The sequence below is a fragment of the Galendromus occidentalis genome, unplaced genomic scaffold (assembly GCF_000255335.2).
Source record: "Galendromus occidentalis unplaced genomic scaffold, Mocc_1.1 scf7180000077526, whole genome shotgun sequence".
In the NCBI taxonomy this organism is placed as follows: Eukaryota; Metazoa; Arthropoda; class Arachnida; order Mesostigmata; family Phytoseiidae; genus Galendromus; species Galendromus occidentalis.
Genome location: NW_003805514.1, coordinates 181,456 through 203,257, shown reverse-complemented (window position 1 = coordinate 203,257; position 21,802 = coordinate 181,456). Strand labels below are relative to the sequence as shown.

General features: G+C 51.6%; 5 protein-coding genes across 5 annotated transcripts; 3 read left to right on the top strand and 2 right to left on the bottom strand.

The window, feature by feature from the left end:
- Positions 1-251: 251 nt before the first annotated feature.
- LOC100907046 (calmodulin-A-like) lies at positions 252-8,050 on the bottom strand. Its single transcript, XM_018641205.1, has 4 exons — positions 7,984-8,050; positions 7,787-7,830; positions 899-1,079; positions 252-520 (listed from the first exon to the last, which is right to left on the bottom strand). Exons 1-4 carry the CDS (start codon positions 8,048-8,050, stop codon positions 252-254), a joined length of 561 nt encoding a protein of 186 aa, XP_018496721.1.
- On the top strand, positions 5,467-7,816 carry LOC100901135 (flotillin-1). The gene is made up of 7 exons (XM_003747887.2): positions 5,467-5,697; positions 5,934-6,112; positions 6,219-6,386; positions 6,476-6,639; positions 6,720-7,115; positions 7,212-7,444; positions 7,561-7,816. Exons 1-7 carry the CDS (start codon positions 5,646-5,648, stop codon positions 7,692-7,694), a joined length of 1,326 nt encoding a protein of 441 aa, XP_003747935.1. The 5' UTR covers positions 5,467-5,645; the 3' UTR covers positions 7,695-7,816.
- Positions 8,051-9,524: 1,474 nt separating the features above from the next.
- Positions 9,525-10,357, top strand: LOC108864867 (heat shock protein Hsp-16.2-like). The gene has a single exon (XM_018641235.1). The coding sequence runs from the start codon at positions 9,549-9,551 to the stop codon at positions 10,140-10,142; it is 594 nt and encodes a 197-aa protein (XP_018496751.1). The 5' UTR covers positions 9,525-9,548; the 3' UTR covers positions 10,143-10,357.
- A 452-nt stretch (positions 10,358-10,809) lies between these two features.
- On the bottom strand, positions 10,810-11,382 carry LOC100906898 (ADP-ribosylation factor-like protein 8d). The gene has a single exon (XM_018641204.2). The coding sequence runs from the start codon at positions 11,380-11,382 to the stop codon at positions 10,810-10,812; it is 573 nt and encodes a 190-aa protein (XP_018496720.2).
- A 3,339-nt stretch (positions 11,383-14,721) lies between these two features.
- LOC114828467 (uncharacterized) lies at positions 14,722-17,266 on the top strand. The gene is made up of 6 exons (XM_029112731.1): positions 14,722-15,051; positions 15,152-15,358; positions 15,996-16,124; positions 16,490-16,660; positions 16,750-16,932; positions 17,048-17,266. Exons 1-6 carry the CDS (start codon positions 14,722-14,724, stop codon positions 17,264-17,266), a joined length of 1,239 nt encoding a protein of 412 aa, XP_028968564.1.
- Positions 17,267-21,802: the final 4,536 nt, after the last annotated feature.

Genomic DNA, 21,802 nt, shown 5'->3' with positions numbered 1-21,802 from the left:
CATGGGGGTGCATTGCATTAAGAGGTGCAGAAGTGTCGAGGATGCTCACCGAATGGACGTGCATTCCATGATCAGGTGGTGGTCGACCACCAATAATAAGTGGAGATATTAGTGTGCTCTCGCTCAGTGCGATGCGTGACCGTGTTTTGGACAGTGCGAGTGCCTGAGATGATGACGAAAGCTTCCCCCCTTCTCGGTGGGACATTGTGGTGCGTAATTCAGTCTTGCTCTCTGTTCCTCGACGTCGATGCCTACTTGGCGGAGGTGACAATGAACACAAACTCTTGGTAGTTGATCTTGCCATCGCCGTCCAGGTCGGCCTCTCGAATCATTTCTTCGACGTCTTCTTCAGAGAGCTTTTCCCCGAGATTGTTCATCACAAGGCTGAGTTCATCCCGCGAAATGTATCCGTCACCGTCCCGATCGAAAACTCGGAACGCTTCGCGCAGCTCTTCTTCCGAATCTGCTTCTTTCATCTTGCGAGACATCATCATCAGAAACTCGTTGAACTCGATCGTGCCTGTAAAGAAACGCGTTCTCGATCAGATAAGAATTCGAATTTTCGCATCGGTGCTGCCGTGGCGCACGATCGATCCTGCAGCAACTCTCGAGATCTATTGATTGAATGAGTGATTGCATTGAAGTGTTCCGGGCTTGCTGGGTGGATAATCTCGGAATTCCTGAGGATTCTCTTTTACCGTCAGGCTTGTTTAATGTCTCGTCCGCGACCAGGAGCCCCCCAGAGAATTCATAACAGATCCATCGATCGGGACATTTCGAATTAGGATGACTCTCATCTGATAAGAGCTCGATCGAGTGCTCCAGTCTCGACCACTTGCATACGCCCTGGCGGAATTCTACAGGATACCCCTCGTCTCATCGGCTAAAGTCACAGTACCGTTGCCGTCCTGGTCGACCATGGTAACCATCTTCTTCAATTCCTGGTCGGTAGGTCGTTGTCCGAGCGATCTCATGACGACGCCAAGCTCGGCCGCAGTGATCATTCCATCGCAATCCTTATCGAAAAGCGAAAACGCTTCCTTGAACTCCGCAACTTGGTCGTCCGGCAGCCCGTAGTTCTCGGGATTGCTCTGGAAATCGGATGAATAGAAAAGGGATTTATTTGATTGTCACAAGAGTCGCGCTGTCTGTCAGTCTTCATCCGAAGGGAATGAGGCGTGAGCCTCTAATGGCTGCCAGAAACCATCCAACTGTTCGATTCCGTTGGTGACTTTTCAACATGTTGTCACACGAATAGCGAAATTATGCAAATTCGCGACAGCATCGTTCGACTCAATCGGATGTATTCGTTCTCTTGCAGGCCCTGGAGCCCCCGCTCGCGAAATTAACTTTAATTTTTTCCTTCGAATCATCTGGAGTCCCCCTGGTCCGATGGCGAGGGATGCTCCGCAGTTCGAAAACTGCGCCGCAAAATAGGCGATCTCGCTCTTTTCATTCTCTCCCTATCTCATTAGCATTCGACTGGACTCAAAGGAATAATTCTCAGCTCAACGGATCGGACTCTCCTATTCCATACGAAATCCCATGAGAGCAGAAGACACAGAGAACCGAGCGCTGCACCCGGAATCTCAACAGATTCACGAAACTAGGCCGTCTTGAGGTTTCTCGTGATCCCAGACCCTGGATTCCACTGAAATGACGAAGAGACAGAATTGCGCTCAAGCACGCCATGTCACTCAATAACCTCGAATCTTAAGAGCCGCAATCACACCCTCGCTTCAATGCCGTGACCCTGCAGAGACAATCAAGAACTCTATCCTAATCACCAGCGGGGGGGGGGCGCAATGACGCCCCCTCTGGGGGGAATAAGGGGGGGGGATGGCATTATCATGAGCTCAGGAGGACATCGATTCCGGATCCTCTCCGATCCCCTGATCACCTCGCTCATACAGAAGCAATTCTAGATTGGACTCTGATCTCAAAGAATTCTAGTGTTGTGTGGAAGCCACTCAGATTAGTTCTCGATATCCTCGATCGAACTCTGATCCACAAGGGGTTGCTGTCGCTCCATTGGCTTAGTTCGAGGTCGGAAGAAAGCCGCCAGAACACCCTCTTTCTAGCCTGCAAATGCGAGATCGGCGGCATCCGGAAAATGGTGGCCAAGATATCGAGGAACTCGATGCACAGCGTCTCGGCACGGAATATTCGTCCCCAACACTCTCAGCCTTGTCAGCCCTCTCGAGTGATGGAAGATATCCACGAGCTCTTGCGGGAAGCCCATGGTGAACGGAGAGCTCCCGGGCCGATAACGAAGGAGCAACAGGTCGTCGCATAGTCTCGGACCCTGACACCAATTTGCAATATCAGTAGAGTCAACCTACCATTATGAAGAATCGCGTTCGGGCTCCACGAGAGCAAGGATAGTCAATGGGGGAGAGTGGTTTGCGTGAAGTTCCGACCCATAACACAGAGCATTCATCTATATTGCACTGATTCAGCGAGAGTCGCTGCTATCGCAAACATCCTCATCAGGGGTATCCCTGGACTTCGGGCCAACGCAAGCTCTGAACTCGACGAAGCTACGAGGAGTCGGTCGAGAGAGATGGGTTTTGCGGTACTCCGTGGAACTGAGAAGCACTTCGTAAGTTGCGAGGGAGGGAAGGGAATCAGTCTACGACGAGGAGGAGGAGCAGCAGCAGCGGCAGAAGCAAGGCCCGGGCCCGGGGACCTTGTTGCGCTCACCTGCGGCGGAAAGGGAGTCGGCAGCAGGATCGGGAAAGTCTCTCCAGGAGGGAGGGATAGGAACCGCTGCGTGCAGCCTGGCCTTTAGCTACTAGTGGTCCCAAGGACACTCCAGCAGATGTTCTGAGGGCCAGTGAAGGGATTCCGCGCCGAAGGAGTCAAAATTAAAAGACGCAGCTGGCAATTCCGGCGTCGCCCCGGGCCGTTATCCCGTCGATACCCGTTTCGATCTCGCAACGATTCGCTACATGCTACTCGAAGAAGTAGTGAGCCAGGCCGAGTTGCAGGTAGTCGGCAGCGATGCAATGCTCGCAATCTTTCTCGCGACCGAGCGCGGAAATAACGAACTAATGATGCTCGTCCGTACGTTCTCCGCGCTAAGTGGCCTCCTTGCGATATAGCGCTAAATGTCTTGTCGTAAATCATGGTAGATCGTCGCTCGACCAAGAGCATCATTAATGGCGAAGAGCCAGCGGAAGAGGACGTTCTGCGGAACAATCGTTATTGATCTATCCTCTGTCTCGGCTCCCAGGTTCTATTAGAGTTGAGCTTTCGAGGCTGGCCACGGCTGATCGATTCCACAGCCGAATTTTTTTACGACTTTAGCATATCGTTTGGAGCAGTGACTCGGGAAATATATCCACGAGTGTTTTTCTGAAGGGGCTAGAGGGGGGCTGGGTGAATCCGAAGGATGGGTGTGAGAATTATCACGAGGTGAAGGAATTTTCCGGAAGCTACTCGTTCACGCTTTGTCAGAGAGCTGACCCGGAATGCATCGAGTTCAATGTCACCCAGAAATCATGAACGACGCTTCCCGATTGCTCGAAAGCTCGAAGTTCCAGGGTCGAGACGGGATGGTGGCTAGAAGCGTCATCTCGGTTTATCTGGAGTCCACCGTTCCAATCGTCGGGCCTACTTAAGTCGGGTGGGCTGGAAGCGGGCGAAGCCGCGAAACGTTCAATTCCTTTATGCGGAATCGATCCTCCGCCCCCTCCCCGCCTGAGATCCTGATGTGAGACTGAGATTGAGGATAATGTCAAGAACGGCATTACTGTACACATGACGCCTCGCTTTTGGAGCTGATGAGGGATCGTGGAAAATAGCTGCGGGAGTCTCAGGCCGGGTCTGGGATCCTACCCAGCCCCATGATCCCTCGTTCAGTGAAAAGCAACGTGCGGACGGCCCGCCAGCGATATCAGGCATCGATATCGAACGTCTCTTGTAGAACTCAGGCATGCCTCACCGGGATCCGTATCAGCGAAGCGTATCCGCGTGAGGAGATAGAACATCGTGGATCGAGGCTCGACGTCGCCAGCGAAACGACTTTTTTATCACAATATATCTTTCGTTTATGTTATTTTTTGGGGGTTCTTTGTACAATACTTGCATCTCTAATGTTAGGTTTGTTGTTGCTTATCACGAAGAAGCGACTCGGGATCGGGTTCAATGTTTGTAAGCGCGAGACAAAGTGCGGCGGCGACCCCCCTGGAGGAGTCTCGCGACCCCCTTTGGGGTCGCGACCCCCCGGTTGCGGTACACTGGTTTAGCGGCTACTTCTCAATCACAGGGCCCCCTCTCGTAGACCGGATTCCAAAACAGTCACGGACCATCGTTCGTCTTAGACCGCAGCCCTTTTTAACATCGCTGAAGCCTCCTCGAGACTGGGAGGAGGATTCAGCTCGTAGCTAATCGATTCCGTGTCTAGTTTGGACCAAAAGCGATTTTAGATGGGGGTTCACAGAAATCGCGGCCAGACGTGGTCGTCGCTGACAGCGAAAGGATGGAATCTCCTCGATGCGACCCATTGCATCAGAATCCCCGAGCGAGCTGATGGACAGATGCTGTCCATATTCACATATGTTACACGCATATCTTATTTTCCCCCTCGTCTCCCCGCACCGCCACCGTCATACATCGACATTGAGCTCACGCCTCGATGCTCGCCAGAGTTCGGTCATGCCTTGCGAAATCTGAACGGGCGTTCGGTGGGAGAGAAAGTCAGCATCCTCGGTTCCTAGCTCCAAGAAGGACTCTCGAAGGCGACAGACGGCTGCCATACGTGAATCTCGTAAGCTTGACCCTGCTTGAAGATCGGGAATCCGTATTCATGCATAGAGCGGGAGTACGGACCAGTGAGAGGAAGAGTCGAATCGAGTCAACATCGAGTCCGACCTCCTGTCAGAAAGAACGGCGGATAGAAGGGTTCGAACACCCGTCGTCTAGTTCCCGGGAAGCGTCCTGAAGTTGGCCGCGGGGAGGACGCTCCAAGCTGCTTATGGGGAGACGGGTCACGAAATATTCCTTTTGAGTCACGTCTCTTGACGTGTAGTCACGCTGTAGATTCCGCAATCAATTAGTTTCCATTTCGTCTCCACATGCATTTTTACTGTGATGGTGATGATGATCTCGGTCGAGACCAATCATGGTGGTTTGATCTACCCGGAGCCAAAGCAACCTTTTTCTTGATCCAATCATACAGATGTCCATTCGCCGTCGCTCGTGCTGATGATTCTGCCTCGGAATCGCCCGTAATTGCGATCCGATTTGAATTTCCGGGCGATTCGAGTAGCTCAACGGGGTTCATCGATCGACCGTATCTCAATCGGGTCACTACAAGAACCAGCTCTCGGATGGAGATTTGCGGAAGTTTCATCTTCGAGTCCTAATACTGTGACACTATATGAGATCGCCGCCTCCTGCTCGTTTCCCTTTCTCACTTCGTAAGCTCTCGATGGGCTTGGGGGAAACGAAGAGCGGAGGAACCTCCCATGTCAACGGAACGCACGTTCGTAGTCGACAAGTGCCGCCGGCTTGGGGTTCTTCTTTGGAAAGTGCTGGCTAAGCGGCATCGGTCTAAAATTTGAATCTTTCCCGAGCTCTGATAGCGGACGGACCGGTTCTTTACCCCCGAGCTGTTCAAGATATCTGAGCGCGCAATCAGTATGTCTTGTGGATTCGTAGTTTGCGGACCGAATACCGCTCTCGTCGTTTCAGGTCAGTTGAACAAAGTGTCCAGATGAGAAATAGACATTATCGATCTTCATTGAGCGGGAGGAGGTTGCGGAGAATTCGCTTTTCGAAAACCTCCGCTCTAAGCTTCTGAAGGCTTAGACCGCGCGGCTTGCAGAATGAGGGCGGTTCTTACCGGTCCGGCAGAGGAATCACAACGAAGCGCATTCCGATTTTCTCTCATAGCATGATGATAAAAAAAAATTCACCCTGTCCCTCAGGATGCTGTCACTCCCAACCCTCGATGATCCCTGGAGGACGAGTATTCGTGTGGCCCCTGATTCAGAGAGTTCAGCGTATTTCACTGAATACGATGACGCTCTCGATCGACTCGCAGAGAGTTTATACGCAGCAAGGAGTGCCCATATCGGTGACGGGCATCGCGCAGGTCAAGATACAAGTAAGCTCTCACCCAAGGACATTCCGAATTCTGTCGAAAAATATTGTGGAGACTTTGGAGGCTGGAGATTTCTGTCCCTTCTCCTAAATCCTTGAATTCTGTTCAGGGTCAGAATGTTGAGATGCTCAGAGCTGCTTGCGAACAATTCCTCGGCAAAACCGACGATGAAATCATGTCTATAGCGCGAGAGACCCTGGAAGGACATCAGCGAGCTATAATGGGCACAATGACCGTCGAAGAGATCTACAAGGACCGCAAAAAATTCTCGAAGCAGGTGAGGAAGCGATCCGCACGAACTCAAACAACGAAAAATTTGATTCCCTCCTCGATCTTCCCAAATAAGCAAAAGCTGTATCTCTCGAGGTCTTCGAAGTGGCATCGTCGGATCTGGTAAACATGGGTATCACCGTCGTGTCGTATACCATCAAGGATATAGCGGACGAAGGCGGTTATCTGAAAGCACTCGGCATGGCTCGAACAGCGCAGGTTAAGAGAGATGCTCGGATGGGGGAGGCAGAAGCGAGGAGGTAGGTGGAGGATCAGTCGCGATATTCTCGAAGGTTCCCTCCTTATTGGCAAATTACTCACAAGGCGTTATTGATTGCAGGGATGCACGCATAAAGGAGGCTCTAGCCGAAGAGGAACGCTTGGCCGCAAAGTTCGTGAATCAAATAGAAGTAGCGAAGTCGAAGCGCGACTTTGAACTTAAGAAAGCGACCTACGATCAAGAAGTGCACACCAGGAAGGCCGACGCCGAGCTCTCATACACACTGCAGGCCGCTAAGACGAGGCAGCGGATCAAGGAAGAACAAATGCAGGTCAAAGTGGTCGAGAGGACTCAGGCCATTCAGGTTCAAGAGCAGGAGATTCTGAGGAAGGAAAGAGAACTCGAAGCCACGGTGAGGAGACCCGCAGAAGCCGAAAAGTACCGACTGGAAAAAATAGCCGAAGCAAACAAGAACCGAGTCGTCCTCGAAGCTGAAGCCGAAGCAGAAGCCATAAGGTAAGCGATCGCGAGATCGGAACGAATGTAAAACGCCTCCGAATTGCCTAGTCGATTCCCGCCGATTTTGCCGATAATTTCCGCTCTTATCTAAAGGCTGAAAGGTCTGGCTGAGGCCTACGCTATCGACGTGAGAGCCAAAGCCGAGGCAGAGCAACTCGTCAAGAGAGCCGACGCTTTCCGTGAGTATAAAGACGCGGCAGTTTTAGAGATGATGCTCGATACCTTGCCCAAGGTCGCTGCCGAAGTCGCCGCTCCCATATCCCAAGTGAATAGAGTGGTCATGGTGTCAGGCAACAAAGGGGATATCGGAGCCTCAAAACTCACTGGTGAGTGAGATCCTGACACAGATTCTCTGCACTATTCGCTCTCATGAATTAATCAGGGTCATGAATTGATTGGATGAGAAATAAGGACGACTTGAGAGGAATTCTCTGTTCTCTAGGTGAAGTCATTGACATCATAACGAAGACCACTACCATGATGCATCAACTGACGGGAGTGAAAGTTGGAGCGCCGCAGACCTCCTCACTCAGCTTGGCCGCGGCCACCAGCCAGCTCAGCCAGGCTGCCGTGTAGGCTCTATACACGTGCGCGTCTACGGAAGCGGGTCGATACCGATCGAAAGAGCTTTTTTTTAATCGAGGACGCCCGGAAGTGACGAGATGGACGAGCATTTCTAGAGTGATAAGGAGCACGTATTGCTCGCGCTCAGCTATTGCGCGATTGGAGGTTGTGATATCTTATCTTGGTTGTCGTATTCGGAGTTTTTCCTCTGATGAATTCCCACTACATCAGCCGAATTGGATGGCATCTTGACATCCGGCATCTGATGTAGATATGATGTGTGTGATTGCAAGTTTCTGACGTGAGACTGTGTTTGCGGTGTGAGATTCGTTCGATGCATCTTGAGCTTCGAGTCCGCGACATAACATTGCTCTGCGCAAAGGATTCGCGCCAGAGTCCAGACAATGGCTCACTCCGCCGAACCGACCGAATCAGTGGAGCTTACCACGTGCAAGGAGCTGCGAACGATGCTCGAAATTTCCCCCGAAAACGCCATGGGTCCAGCCCAGAGGTGCATCTTTGTCGTTTGTTTCCCGGTGTCAGATAATGGACCACCGTTATTGTTGGGTCGAGTGGGGGTCCCATGCTCGTTCGCTGTGTCCGAGCCCGATTCAAAATTGCTCCAAATCGGAAGGGGTTTCTGAGCCCGCCCACCTCGGAATGCCTCACGGATCGCTGTCAGGAACCGCGTCTTGACGCTCGCGTTGCACAGAATCGATGAAGTTAGAATACTCGATGGAAGGCATGAGCTTTTCGCTGCAGATCGCTAGACGTTCAACAGAGATATATACGGTTTCATAAGAGGCTGGAGGTAGGATTCGAGACCACGAACAGGAGAGAGCCTGGAGGCCATCGATCTCCACGGATGTGCAGCGACTGCATCGTTGAATGCTCCCAACGCTTAGCGTCCCTCGTAAGGGACCACAAGGCTCTGTTCCAACTTGTATGAATTGAGGGAGGGAAGGATCATACCGGAGCGGAGAGCGATTTCGATTGAGTCAAAAAAAGATACAGAGATACAGAACTTATAAATTCACGGTGTAGGAGTCCGTGAAGTCGTTCGGAAATGATGAAGATCCATGGGAAGAGAAAAATAAAAACGATGCACCTTCGCTTTTTCCGTACATCAGAAAGTTCCTTCATTCGACCAGATCCGGAGAGACCCGGACTGTGGTCGTCGATATCGGCTTTCTCGGTGCTGCCTCCGAAAAAAAGGTATGTGTACTGCTCGACTGATGTAAGCCACATCATGCTTCTACTCGGCGAGAGATGTTTCTCCTACGTGTTTGGAGCTCCGGAACGATCATTGTACTTTTCTAGAATTCGGCATCTTCCTTCGAGAAAGTTCCGGAGCGTTCTGATGTTCCTAATCCCGCTGTTCTAGCTCCAGTGGAGCGCCTGCGATCACGGAAAATGTCCTTAGACTAGAAATTAGCGAAAGTCGTCGGAAGACTCGCTCCAAATATTGGAAGAGCACGAAGAAGAAGCTGCTCATAAGAGCAGGGAACTCTCGCGCGTGCGAGCATCCGCTGAGGGACCGCTCTAATTGGAGAATCCAGTGCTGCGAAGAGTGGCGTGCATCACATGCGCATCGAATTTTCTGGACAGAAATCGCATGACTAAGCGAGCCGCCCACGCGGGCGTCCCTAGACACTATTCGGTCCCGAGCAATACCCGAACGACAACTTTAACGTGTATCTGTACCATCATCGAGCGATCGAAAGTGCAACGGAAGAAATCTTTGCATCCCATAAAAGGTTGTTTCTCGATCTTTCCACTCAGCGAGGAGCGTCGCCCTCTCGGCGTATAAATATATTCCCGCTCCCCGGAGGTTCCGATTTATTTTTCGACTAAGAACACGGCCGAATGTCCGAAATGCGCATCTCCAATTTCGATGATTTCGGTTTTGATCGAAGTCTTGTTCCCATGGAACGCTTCCCTCAACGGGACAGACTTTTCGATTGGTTTGAAGAACACATGAGGCGCATCGAGGACGATTTCGCAAGGAATCGAAGTTCCCTGATGCCCTTCGAGAAGACCGCCGTGTCTGTGTTCGATCCTCTGCGGCGACGGCGTGTCTTCGACACGCTGTTCCACGACTCCGACGATTTCGTTCCCCGTGTAGTGGAGAACCGGACGGACAACGCTCTCGAATACCACATACCGACCGGAGCTGGCAATTCCTTCAAACCAGAAGATTTACAGGTGAATGTGCGCGGAAGAGACATCGAAGTCAAAGCTCGGCGGGAGGAAAAGTCCGACGACGGCAATGCGTACGCCCTCCGAGAAGTTCGTCGAGTTGTTCGAGTGCCCGAAGGTGTCGATGTGGACAAGGTGGCAGCTGAAATGCGCCACAACGGGAAAATCATCGTGAAGGCTCCAATGAGCCAGCCTGCTCTGACTGATACTCGGGATCATTACCGCTCAACCGTGCCTCTCAGAGTCAATCGGGTGTTATGAGGATAGCAGGCTGCTGTGCCCACCTCACCTTGTGCGGAATTTCGTCGGCCACAGCAAGTCGAACAGAGTCAATTTTCATATCAATCTCCCATTTCAATGATTCGGACGATCGAGTCGAGTTCGGAAAGGGCTTATTGGAGGTCCTTGTCCGAGCAGTGGCCACGAGAGGGAACTCATCATCAGAAAGCTATGCATTGTTCCGAAAATAATAAAAATCATTTCTCCTGATCATTTTTTATTCCTCAAGGTATTTTGGTAAGTTTTATTTCATCAAGCCTCATCCTACTCGAGTCAAGTTGTCTATCGCAAGCTCTTGGAGGGGCTCCGAGACCCCTCCTCCCTACCCTGAGACTGACTGATCGCAGGCAACAAGTCGCCGGACCCCCCGATCTGAATGGACGAGGGCAGCGTGGGCAAATGAACTGATTCCCGGGCAGTCGATATGGCAAAGCGAAAATCACAGACAATTCACTCCATCGAGAAGTTTCGCCCTGCCATCAACAGTTGCCAGCGAAATGCACTCGTTCTCGAAGAATCTGTCATCAGGTCCCAACGTCCAGGAGCATTAGTTCACCGGGTATTTGGATTGGACTCCGGAATGAAGCTCTAGGCGTGTCAGATCCATCAACGGTCGCGAGAATCGATCAATGAAGTCAAGCTTCCCGAATCATGAAGCCGTATTCTGTGCGTGGAGAACTTCCCGTCGCTTTTCCGCTTCGGTTACTCGGTCTGAAATCCATGCGTTCATTTTATCGACACCAAAAATTGTTTTGACGCTGGTCTTGACAACGCTGATTTCCTGATGTGCGAATTCCTTCAATCGGTCCACACCCAATGCTTGTCGGTAGCGTTCGATGTCATTGTCGGAACACAGATCCGCTTTATTGAATACGATCAGCAGAGGCGCAGTAGAACCACAGGTGAGGATGTCGTACAGACCCACATGTGCCGTTGGGAAAAACTCTCGATTCGACCCGTCAATGACAAATATGATTGCATCGATGTCTTTATCGACTGCATGCTTCGTCCATAAATTGTACATAACGCCTCCGAGTTCTCTGACTGTTACCATTGTGCCCTTGCGGCTCGCAGAAGTGCTTAGACGCAGGTCGGATATGTTGAGTCCGGTGGTGGCGAAGGTGTGGGGCATTCGCCGATACTCGGGTGCACTCACTTCCTCGAGACGTTTTATCAGACTCGATTTTCCCGAATTCACGGGACCGATTGTGAGGATGGTCATTATGATGTAGACGGCGAAAATGCCGGCTGAGTTCCTGACTGTAGCTTCAGGAAGCCGTGTGGACTGATTCCGAGAATTGATGTTTTGGCGGCTCGTTGCCTTGACGACGTTCGACGCCATAGTCTCCCGGCTCGTAAAAAGACGTACCTATGCTAGGTTGAGATTGGAGATTCCCGCTCTTCAGATAGATCATGCCTTTGGTGGATCGTTCCCTGAGTCGCAATCATACGGCATGTGGGGCTATTTTTTCCCCGTCTCAATGAGATCATCGCTGAATCATACGACACGGAGAGAGAAAACCCAAGATCTTCAGAGAACACACGTCATTGTTCAGGCCGAATAAAACCTAATTGTCAACACACAAAATATGATGCGCCAAACACGAATGTCATCATGCGCTTCCCCAATATGGAACGATGTGATGAGGATCAGGACGAGCTCTTAAACCGCGTTATCTATCACAGCACTGGGGGCCGTTGTTGGAGCTGCAACCTTCCCTGGCTCGAACATGACTTTTTTCTTCGGGTCCGCCAACTCATATAGCTTGTACGGAGCCAAAGTGACCGGAACCGCGGATTTTCTCTTGGAAATTGCTGGCGGAGTCGCTATTCCATCTGGTTGAGGGGTGGTCGGCATTGTGAAGACAACCTTCTTCAGTTTCCTCCTCTTCCTCAACTCGGTCTGAGGCGGCACGGGTGGTGTCGGCGACTCAAACGTTGCTCCGGTTTGATTGAATACGAAGGTCCGCATCGCTTGTTGATCTGTCGGCCAACAGCTCTTCGCATCTATGGGCATACAAATTTTAACTTCTTTGCAGGTGTGTTCCACGTCCCCGAACTTCACGTTGTTCACCCCGGATGCCTCTGGCGGCGATGGCTGCGACGGAGCGGGCTGGTCGAGGCCTGGTTGAGACACGACATCCATAGCGAAGCCTGCTCCAGGCGCGGACTGCGCGAGACTTTCCTGGACCGCGTCCTGCATCGACGGAATCTCTAGAACTTCCTGCAGTCCAATCGTCGCAGCCGAGGAACTAACTTCCGGTGACTGAGGCTTCGGACTTTGTGATGCTTCGGATGGTTTGGGCGGCTGGGTAGCAGCGCTTGTGCCACTCTCCTGATCGGCGACGTCGGGTAACTTGTCGGTGCTCGACGGTGATTTAATCGGAATACGCGATGGCTTTGCTGCCTCGGCGATGGAACTCGACGCTTGGCTTGCTAATTGCGTGGCGAACATCTTCGCAGGCGGTAGCGCTTGGTAGTTCTTGATGCTGGGTTGAAAGTTCTGGTAGTACGACAAGGGTATCTGGGATGCTCCGAAGTACTTTGGGTTCGAGTGGAAGGTGGCTTGACCCCCGAAGTACGGGAGTCCAGCGGAGTCTATGCCGGGGAAGGATGCTGAAAGCGATTGGTCGGCAGGGTATCAAAAAATGATGCGCTCAGTCTGGCGCCTCTTGACAGAGCTTCTCGATCTGAAGCAGCGCTTTCCCTAAACATCGCTGTGATGAAACCGCAGCGATTGGATATACCGGTTATACAAAATATTGAGAAATAGAGAACTTATCGAAAAGGGTCGTTGATGGATGCAATGTCGAGATATACCTTGCGGTAGAGCCCCGTAGAAGAGCTGACCCATCAAAGGTGTGAAGCTTCCAATCGCCAGAGCAACTGTAAAGACCCTCATTCTGGTAACATCGGAAGCATCACTGAGCGATTCCATCGAGAGAGTATTTATAAAGACTGTCGACGACCATAATCTTCACGACCGAGCTGATCCTGCACGCCTGTTAGACATTCATCGTGAAATGCTTGTTAAGGCGTATCTCCACAGGCTTGACTGAGTTTTTCTCACGCTCGATTATGGCGAATGTTTGGGCAGAATTTCGAGCAGCTCGTTGGCTCCCTGAAGAGCGCACATCGAAGCACCCATCAATTGTATGTGTACAGAATATTCGATCATAATTCACCGGACTAGATTATAGAGAACAGGTACTCAGTATTTCGCCTCGGAGTTCGGTTCTTATCCCGGGACCCAGGTTGGGCAGTGATGCGAGCGGACGCATCGGATTTTCCGGTGCTTGCGGGCGGCAGCCTGGCTGCCTTTGATGCTACATGATGTCGGAATTCGTCGTCGGCTTCGGAGAAGCATTGCTGAAGCTGCTCTGATCGCTCGGATCACTGTACGAGGTTCATCAGTGGTATCTAGTCGAATAGTAGTGGCTCTAGGCTCCCTTCCCTATTTGCACCAGGATAGTCCATGCCATGAATTACGATTAAGACAAGACGACCTCCTGGAAATTGCAGACAGCTCGAGGAGAGGTCCTCTGACGAAGAAGCCGAACCGAAGCTGGAGAATGATCGCAGCGAGCAGACCCGGGGATTCGACTTGGCGGTTGTTCGGCTGCTCAGAGTCGTTAGAGTCTATGAAAGATGTTGGCCTTCCAACAAATCCGAATCCGCGGATGAATCGAAGTAAGGACTCCTGGCAGGGTGACCGGATGAAATTGAGTGCTGGCACGAAAAATCGCTTTAAAACCTCTATGATTGGGTAGTCTCTCTACGAGAACCGCACCGATTCCGAGCACATCCCGCCCGTTTCCGAAGGCTCTTGTGAGCCCTCTGAAATTTCCCACCCAGACGGTCGCCTCTGGTCCCGTGACAGCAGCGAAAGATGGTCATAGGAAGGTTTCGGGGAGCGCGTCGCCTCGGGCGATTTGATTCGGCCCGTCGAGGGGTGGCCCCTGATTCCCTTGGCAATATAGGATATCCGGAAAGACAATTTCTGCTTATGGCATATGATTCGCCACCGCCCTGGACGGCCCGGACTCTCGTGCCAGAACTCCACCGCGCTGATCTCGGAAGCGGATCGAAGAGCGTCGGGATCACGATGTGATGTGATCCGGAATGAGATGAACTCCTGTCTCGTCGCGCGCACTAATTCTTCTCAGAGCCCTAGCGAAGTGTCGAGCTAATAGTGTTTGTCGCTTGTACTCCGTATTCACAGATATTATCCATCCCTCTCCCAAAGATCGATTCGAGAAGAGAAGGCGGCGGCCGAGTCCTGCAGATGATCATTTGTTCGCAAGACGTCTCGTCATGAAGGATTCCAACTTCAAAACAGGTTCGTCGATTTTTTCCCATCTCAGCGCACTGACTCAGAATGCAGCAACGCATATCTGAATGGAATGAGTTCTCGCGATCGATCTGTAGAGGAGCACTGCGAAGAGTTCTCAGGAAGAGTCATCCGAATGTTCAGATCCGCGTCGTTTTGGAGCCTGTTCTCTTCTGAAGCGTCCCCTCCGCAATACGTATTTCTCGGATTCGAACAGATCCCTTCCGTCTCATGGATAACTTCAAGATGGCACGGGACTCCGTGACAATCTTCCGTTCAGAAAAACACTCGGACGTCTATCGTTATCTCGAGTATGGTGGACGCTATATGGGCCTCTTCTGGGAGAGCAAGCCCGTGGCCTACGTTTTCAAGACCGTGCACATCCTGCTCCAGCTGGGACTCATTGCTTTCGCGGGATACTACTACTTTCAAATCCAAGCTCCGAACGGCTCGGATACCGAGTCGAAAAGCGATCCCCGACACGCGGAGAAGTTCTTCATGATGCAGATAGGCCTCCGGGTTACATTCGCCCTCATAACCTACCTCACCGGTCTGGCAAAGGTTTGTTGTTAGCCGAGCGCGAGAGTCCCTGAATCAGTACTCCGGGGTCAGTTAGGAAATCCTGACTAGTCCGATTTTTTTGCTTCTCTGTGGCTTTCAGGAAGAAAAACTCGAACAGCTCAGACAGGTTCTGACCTGTCTACACGTAGACGATAAACTCCTCAGGGTAAATCGAATCCTGTGCTTCTTCGTGCTAGCATTCCTCGCCAGTCTCGTGGGGATAGATCTCTACCTTCTATTCGGTCGCATGGACGAGGTCCCAGTTCTAGGATCACGGAGCGAGTTCCCGCTCAGAGCTGCCACGAAAGTGAGTTGATTCAACTGCTCCAGCGGCAGGCAAATTCCGAACACACCCTCGAGAGTGAGAGATAGTCGGAGTATTACAGGTCATGGAGAACCGAAATGCGCGCTCCTGATAATATGAGCTCCACTCAGAAAGAGTATTGTACGAGGATGGAAAGTCTCGATACACGAACCGATGTCGCCAGGACTCACGGCGTCATTTTCTCGTGATCACGGAGTAGTAGGCATTATCAGATCTCTGTGGGATGCACAATCTCATCGCCAAGTTTCCGAGGTTCGATCGACCTCACTTGGATGCATTCCGAGAGATCGATATTGGAAGCGACTCTGTAGGCTGTTATAAACGAGAAAACAACGCACACTGGCTTCCTCGTGACCATCAACGCGACATCGAGCGACAGCTTGACTTGAGGGACAAAGACAGCTATGATGAAAGGTTTCCCAGAACGCTCAAGTCAATCCGCCGATTGCGTGGCGACTAGAACACTGTTCTCAGAATGCATGAATCAGTGCACACATATCATGCACGAAGCCCGAGCATTATTGAAGGGATGATGCTACTCGCTCTTCGTTCCCGGAGAAACTTCCAAATCTCCGGAACACTCGAGTCCCTAACTCAGTAGAATGATTGTTCTCGACAGCTCGTGTACATCTTGTCTACGTCATCTGTTCTATGCGTTCTCCCGACGTTTTTCATCTCGTCCTGCGTATGCGTCCAACGGTCCATCTGCGCAATCAACGACGACGTGACGGAAGCTATCCAGGCTCAGGTCGGTAGCTTCATGGCAGAAGATATCTCGAGGCCAACCCCGCATCCCTCGAATCAGGGAATCCCCGATATTTGTGGGCGCCTCCATTATCATCACATATCTTCATCATCCAAATTAGTGAGGAGATGCCGGACCGAGATTTTTGAACATTCGATTCCGAATTCTCGAGATCGAGAATGATCTATGGAATCTTGCTCCCGGACGCATATAGTTGATCCTCCCAATTTTTCTAATGTGGATTCCTACTCCTATTCGATCAATATTCGTGCGGCAATGCAGGCGGTCAATGATTCGGGATTCAATATAGATTTCAAGCAAAATTCCTATCCTGGGAGCGCTGCTTGACTGCTTCCGTTTGGTCTCAGGTCGACGAGAAGCGCAAGGACGAGATGTTCCTCCGCCTGCGGATCCGTTATGTCGAGTTGCTGGACACGCTCGACGAGCTCTCAGACGTATTCGGCCTCCAGCTATTCGTGTGGCTGTCGCTAATGTTCTTCCATACCTGCGTGAAAGTGTTCCTCTACGCCAAATACAAAGTAATCACGATGCGATCGATCTCATGGAATGAACGTTGCGGTTGAATATTCAGACTGCTCGTACGCAAGCTCTACATCGGCGTTTTCAGGAGAACATCCAGCCCAATCAAGTCGACCATATCGAATGCATTGTGATCTCATCGGTTTTCGACCTCATCCTCTTTTCGTTGTTCTGCTACGCGGGTCACGGCGTGTTCAAGGAGCGTGACAATACTCAGATGCTGACACGTCGCAGCGAATCGACTCCATGCACGCAACTGCTACTCTTCCAGGTCTTTCCTGATGAATTATCAATCATTGGTCTGAAGGAGCACGCGGAACCGTCGGCTTCGCCGAACCGGCAAGCTCCGCGCTGGTGAGCGAGACTTGAACCTCAATGCTTTACAGATGGATCTCCTCAACTCAGACGTCGACTTTGGAGTACGGACAGCATCAGGACACAACATGAATCTTCAACTAGCATTCACTTTGGTTGGGACGGTGACGACGTTCGCTGTTGTTATCATACAGATCTACATGTCCGCCTCGCCGACCCCGGGAGCGACGAACTTCACTGCGAGTTCAGCGACGCCGATGCTCACTCGCGGAACAACCCGTCCGTCCTAGATCACCTCGAAGTCTCGGATCTCATAAGATTGGGTTCTTTTACCGAAACCAAAGTAAAACTGACCGCTCCCGCCTACTCTGAGCGAGCCGGGGAAATTCGCGTCTCTCTGAAAATTTCAAGTTTGCCGTATACGTGTATCTTCATACCGATCCAGTCGCGATTGTTGGCTCATGTAGCGATGGGCTAGGTGATTCGCCCCCTTGGAAGTCCGAGCATCCGCGATCCGTCGAGAGTGTTACAGCTAGGTCGTATTTTTGCGCCGAGTTCGCTGGATCACGCGCAGGAGGGTGGACAGCGGAATTCCAAGAGGATTCTGCGTATATACGTATATCTCGCTTGCATATCATCTCATCACTTAACGTATGCACCGCGTGCTGGCAAGTGGGTCGGATGCTCGTCATCACCGTGCCGAGAACTCTCTTCTATGCTCATCTCCATGCAGCACGGGCAAGTGCTCTCGCCGGCGGACTCCGCATGGGCGGCCGTTGAACCGAGAGCCGCGGCTTGCGTAACAGCTCTCCTCTTCGGCTCTTTGCTTCAATCGTTGAGCTGAAGTTCGGGGCTGACCACAGTGAGAGAACACGCGACCGGGAAGCCGACGGTGGAGATGGACCCGATTTTTAAGCAGTTTAAAACGACATTTTCTCTCCGCGGATCCAGTCCTCAAGCAACCCAGGTGGGACGTCTCACATGTTCCGTGCTCTACCTGTTTTGCATCGGAGCGGCGGTCGGGAAGGAATTAGGAGGACGCTCCGAGCTGACTGTATGTTGGATGGCTCTGTGAGGCTTCCATTCAGCCTCGCAATACTTTTGCAGTTGGTGATGTCACGATAGGTAGACTGTCAGCCGTCCAACCGACTGAGCATCGTACCGCGGGAGACGAGCCCGGACTGAGATTTTCCGCCTTGTATTTCCCTCTCAGCGTTGCGCTCTTGGATCCTACCAATAATGAGCTGCTGTTGGAGGAGCAGGACGGAGGAACTGCCCGAGATTGCCTGATTTTGACACAGTCTCGCATGATGAGGAGAGTTGCCCCCACGAGCTATTCGGGTTCAAATCTCGACCTGTCTCTCGGAATTTTGAAGCTCCCGACTCGTCGAAAACTTCGCTCTCGCGAGATTCGTCTGTCCATCCATCAGGCATCTCCTGCGCCCCGGTGCGTGACGCAACAGCTGCGTCAAGTCAACCGGATTGCTTCTCGTACTCAGAGTCGTTTATCTGCAAATCTAGCCGCCGGGACCATGAAAATACATCAAGACAGGATCGGGGAGAGAAAATATCCTCCGAGGTGGGGAGGGGGCAAAGACGGCTATCACTAAGAAGACAGATGGACCGACTACTTGATAGACAGATGAAGCTACGGGGGCATTTGTACGATGACTCACTCGTTCGCCCCTCTGCACACTTGATACAACACCGAGAATAATGAAGACTTATGGTGGAGCATTATTGCGGTCTCCTGAGACTGATCCTTCCGGGGAATGGTGTGAGAGTTGTGCCTAACCTTCAATGTTTCAGATGTGTTGTTTTTTATTTTCGAAAATCGGTCCCGGCCGGATTCTTGACTGGGATCACAGGAAAAAACTTCCGGAATATCTGTCGACGCGGTCTGGAGGGAGGCCTCAATTTCGGATCTAAATAGTGGATGAAACGTGTCCCTTTCCAGCTGGTGTTCGCAGAAGGGTGGAGGTTTTGGCTGAGGCTTCGTCGATATCTCTCCCTATTCCATATGCCCGTCAAAGCAAGAATAGGCTCCAGATTCAAAGTATTGTGATCTGCATCTGTGATAGTATTATGCACATCTGCACGGCGATGGGAGGCTTCCGAGGACACAACGTGACCCGTAACCTCATCCGATGTTCCGTTTCCGGAAAGTATAGCACACCGTCACTCGCTACTCCCAACCGCGGTCATGAGCCTGCAGAGGAAACGGTCGCAGGGTCGATCGGGCTTCGCGTCGGGATTGAGTGATTTCCCTACAGGGGTTCTGCTGCAAATGTATTGCCAGCCGACCCCTGTGGCATGTGGCTCTGTATGAGGTGCACGATAAGATAAGACCGAGTTTATTGATTGTCATCGTAATCAACAACGGCCGCTACGATTTGCAGCGCAACGAGGAAGTTCATCTCCTATGATAGTTTCTCGCAGCTCGGCTGAAACGGGCGCGGAATCAGGTGGACCGGACGTCCTGATGGCCGCGAACGATCGCAACTAAATCGTCATATACGAGCCGAATAGAAGGGATTATGGAGTCTTGCTCATCATGTGCATTCGTCCTCATAAGGTGGAGAATCCTATGATCTCGCAGCTCGTCATGGGCCCGCTCACAATGAGACGAGCTCGGGGGACCGGGGCGAAGAGAGGGTCGACCGAATCACAGGTGACGAGGGAAGTTCTAAAAGTCTGTCATCCGAACAATCGGCCCTGGTTTGGGAAAGAGAGTTCGATTTTAAAAATGTCAAGAGGTTGGTGAATCGAGGCGGTGGGTCGTGTTGAGTCGTGTGTGGCTTTGACACTTGAGAGCAAAGAGCAAATCGAGCAAGGGTGAGTGAGGTGCCCGCTGCCGACGCCAACGACGCCGCCGCCGCTGCGAGTACTATGTAAGATTGAGAACAGCGACAGGACTCAGGCAGCGAGCCGCCGACACTTTTTACGAGCCAGCTGGCGAACGTCGGCAGGCTTCAGTTCGCTGACGCGGAAATTTAATAAAGTCAACGCGAAAAAGGAAGACCAACGCCAACATCAACAACGACAAACGCGTCGACGCTTGCAGCGGCAACACGAGAGAAGTACAAATCAAGAAAAATAAGATCTCTCCTCAAACTCTGCGTCTTGTCATCGGGGCCGTCTCGAATGCATATCTCTCTCGATCAGACTCCGTTTCTTCCAAAGACAAGTTGCCCTGTGCAAAATGAAAGTCCCACTGTCCTGCAATCGGATTCGCTGCCATGAGTACATGCATTGCTTGCTTTATCAATTCGAGTTGTTTTCTGGGTTCAGAAGCATCGATCCGGGAAATCCCAAGCGGCAAAGACAGTGATCACAGGCGGAAGTCCGATTGTAATTCTCCCTCGAGTCACCTCATCTGGCGAGGCACTATCCACTGATGAATATCCAGAGGTCCGTGCCATGTTGCGGAATTCGCTGCCAGACGACACAAGCTACAGCCGTGACCCGCCGACTTCCAATACTTTGCCGTTCTCGCGGAGCATCCCTCAATCCCCTTCTTCCTTGGATAATGACCTCGCTTTACCGGTTCTTCATCGCCGATTAAGCCAGATAAAGCACGGATGCTGTTCAAGTCGGGCTTCCAGGAATGGCTTTATGCGTTCGCACCCATGGTGATGGGAGAACAGAGGAGTCGATGGATTTCTTCGAGGGAATCGGAATGTGAGAATACATAGGCACAGAATTTTGTCAACCCGTGATGATCTCAGAGGCTAATTCCGCCGTCCTGACGGGCAGACTTCCATGTGACGGGAAAATGTCAGCCAGACCGTAGCCCTAACGGCGAGAATGATCCTGTCGGATACGCCCCGATGGGTTCAAGCTGTGCTCGAATTTCCTGAGGGGAATATCACTCTCTGGCTCTTGAGCGATTCTAACAGGAACGATTATACAGAGTCCCGATCGAATTCCGGATAAGGAGGAGATAGGATGCTTTCCCATACAGGCGCTGCAAGCCTCGCAGGGACGCGAGCGTACGATGAAGACTGTCAGTGTCGGAAGTGATGTCGTTAGCAGAGCCTCCGGATCGGGAACGTTGTGCTCTGGTCTAGGTACAGTGAATTCGCTCCCGAAAATTGACATCTGGCTTTCAAAGGACGATACTTCAAACTACCAAAACACTACCAAACCCGCCTACCGGCGCGAACGTCCTCCTCGAGATTCGCTTTAAGACGTCGAACCTTCTAGGTTGTATCGCCCACCTGGGTCGAAAGGAAAACATTCAGTCCGGGACCAAAGGCCTGAACGCTCTGGTCCCGGCTCAACAAGCGGTCGAGCACTATTGAATGATCCACGGGAGTCACCCCGCGATTGCAGGCAGAGCGTGTGATAGGGGTAAGATAGTTCGGACACTTCAGAAGGGGGAAAGGAGATATTCATGATCTGGATGAGGGAAAAAATGGTCCTTGACTCATTGAAGTCCTATCCGAATTGAAGGATGGATACTCCTCGATGACTTTGCATTTCGAAATGTCACGCTCTGCCGAGTGAGGAGCACGAATAACGTGTCCTTGCTTCATGAAGGATCCTCGCGAGCGAAGAATGCGTAGCTTTCCTCGCCCGGGATTTCGCGCGGCAGGGAACGGGACCGGTTCGATGAGTGCGTACAATCGCTCAGCATCTTGAAATCGTTCTAGACGAAATCCCCCTGATACCTGATGCATCGTTCACAGATATTAATAGAAAACAAATAGGTAACTCGAAATCAAGACTGTGCCATCCCGCTAGCAGTACTCATGGAAGCTCTCGCGAGTCAATGCATCGTAGTAGTTCTCTCCCGAAACCCTCTCCGGTAGGAAAGGGCTGGC

What these genes read in the sequence shown, in the direction of transcription:
- LOC100901135 (XM_003747887.2), top strand. Translation starts at nt 5,646, where the DNA reads ATGTCTTGTGGATTCGTAGTTTGCGGACCGAATACCGCTCTCGTCGTT. An exon ending in GGGGAGGCAGAAGCGAGGAG is followed by an intron (nt 6,640 to 6,719) that starts GTAGGTGGAGGA and finishes TATTGATTGCAG; the next exon opens with GGATGCACGCATAAAGGAGG. An exon ending in CGGAGCCTCAAAACTCACTG is followed by an intron (nt 7,445 to 7,560) that starts GTGAGTGAGATC and finishes TCTGTTCTCTAG; the next exon opens with GTGAAGTCATTGACATCATA.
- LOC100907046 (XM_018641205.1), bottom strand. Translation starts at nt 8,050, where the DNA reads ATGTTATGTCGCGGACTCGAAGCTCAAGATGCATCGAACGAATCTCAC. An exon ending in CACCGCAAACACAGTCTCAC is followed by an intron (nt 7,831 to 7,983) that starts GTCAGAAACTTG and finishes ATCGCGCAATAG; the next exon opens with CTGAGCGCGAGCAATACGTG. An exon ending in GGTCGACCAGGACGGCAACG is followed by an intron (nt 521 to 898) that starts GTACTGTGACTT and finishes GTTTCTTTACAG; the next exon opens with GCACGATCGAGTTCAACGAG.
- LOC108864867 (XM_018641235.1), top strand. Translation starts at nt 9,549, where the DNA reads ATGTCCGAAATGCGCATCTCCAATTTCGATGATTTCGGTTTTGATCGA.
- LOC100906898 (XM_018641204.2), bottom strand. Translation starts at nt 11,382, where the DNA reads ATGACCATCCTCACAATCGGTCCCGTGAATTCGGGAAAATCGAGTCTG.
- LOC114828467 (XM_029112731.1), top strand. Translation starts at nt 14,722, where the DNA reads ATGGATAACTTCAAGATGGCACGGGACTCCGTGACAATCTTCCGTTCA. An exon ending in CGGAAGCTATCCAGGCTCAG is followed by an intron (nt 16,125 to 16,489) that starts GTCGGTAGCTTC and finishes GTTTGGTCTCAG; the next exon opens with GTCGACGAGAAGCGCAAGGA. An exon ending in TCCTCTACGCCAAATACAAA is followed by an intron (nt 16,661 to 16,749) that starts GTAATCACGATG and finishes CGGCGTTTTCAG; the next exon opens with GAGAACATCCAGCCCAATCA.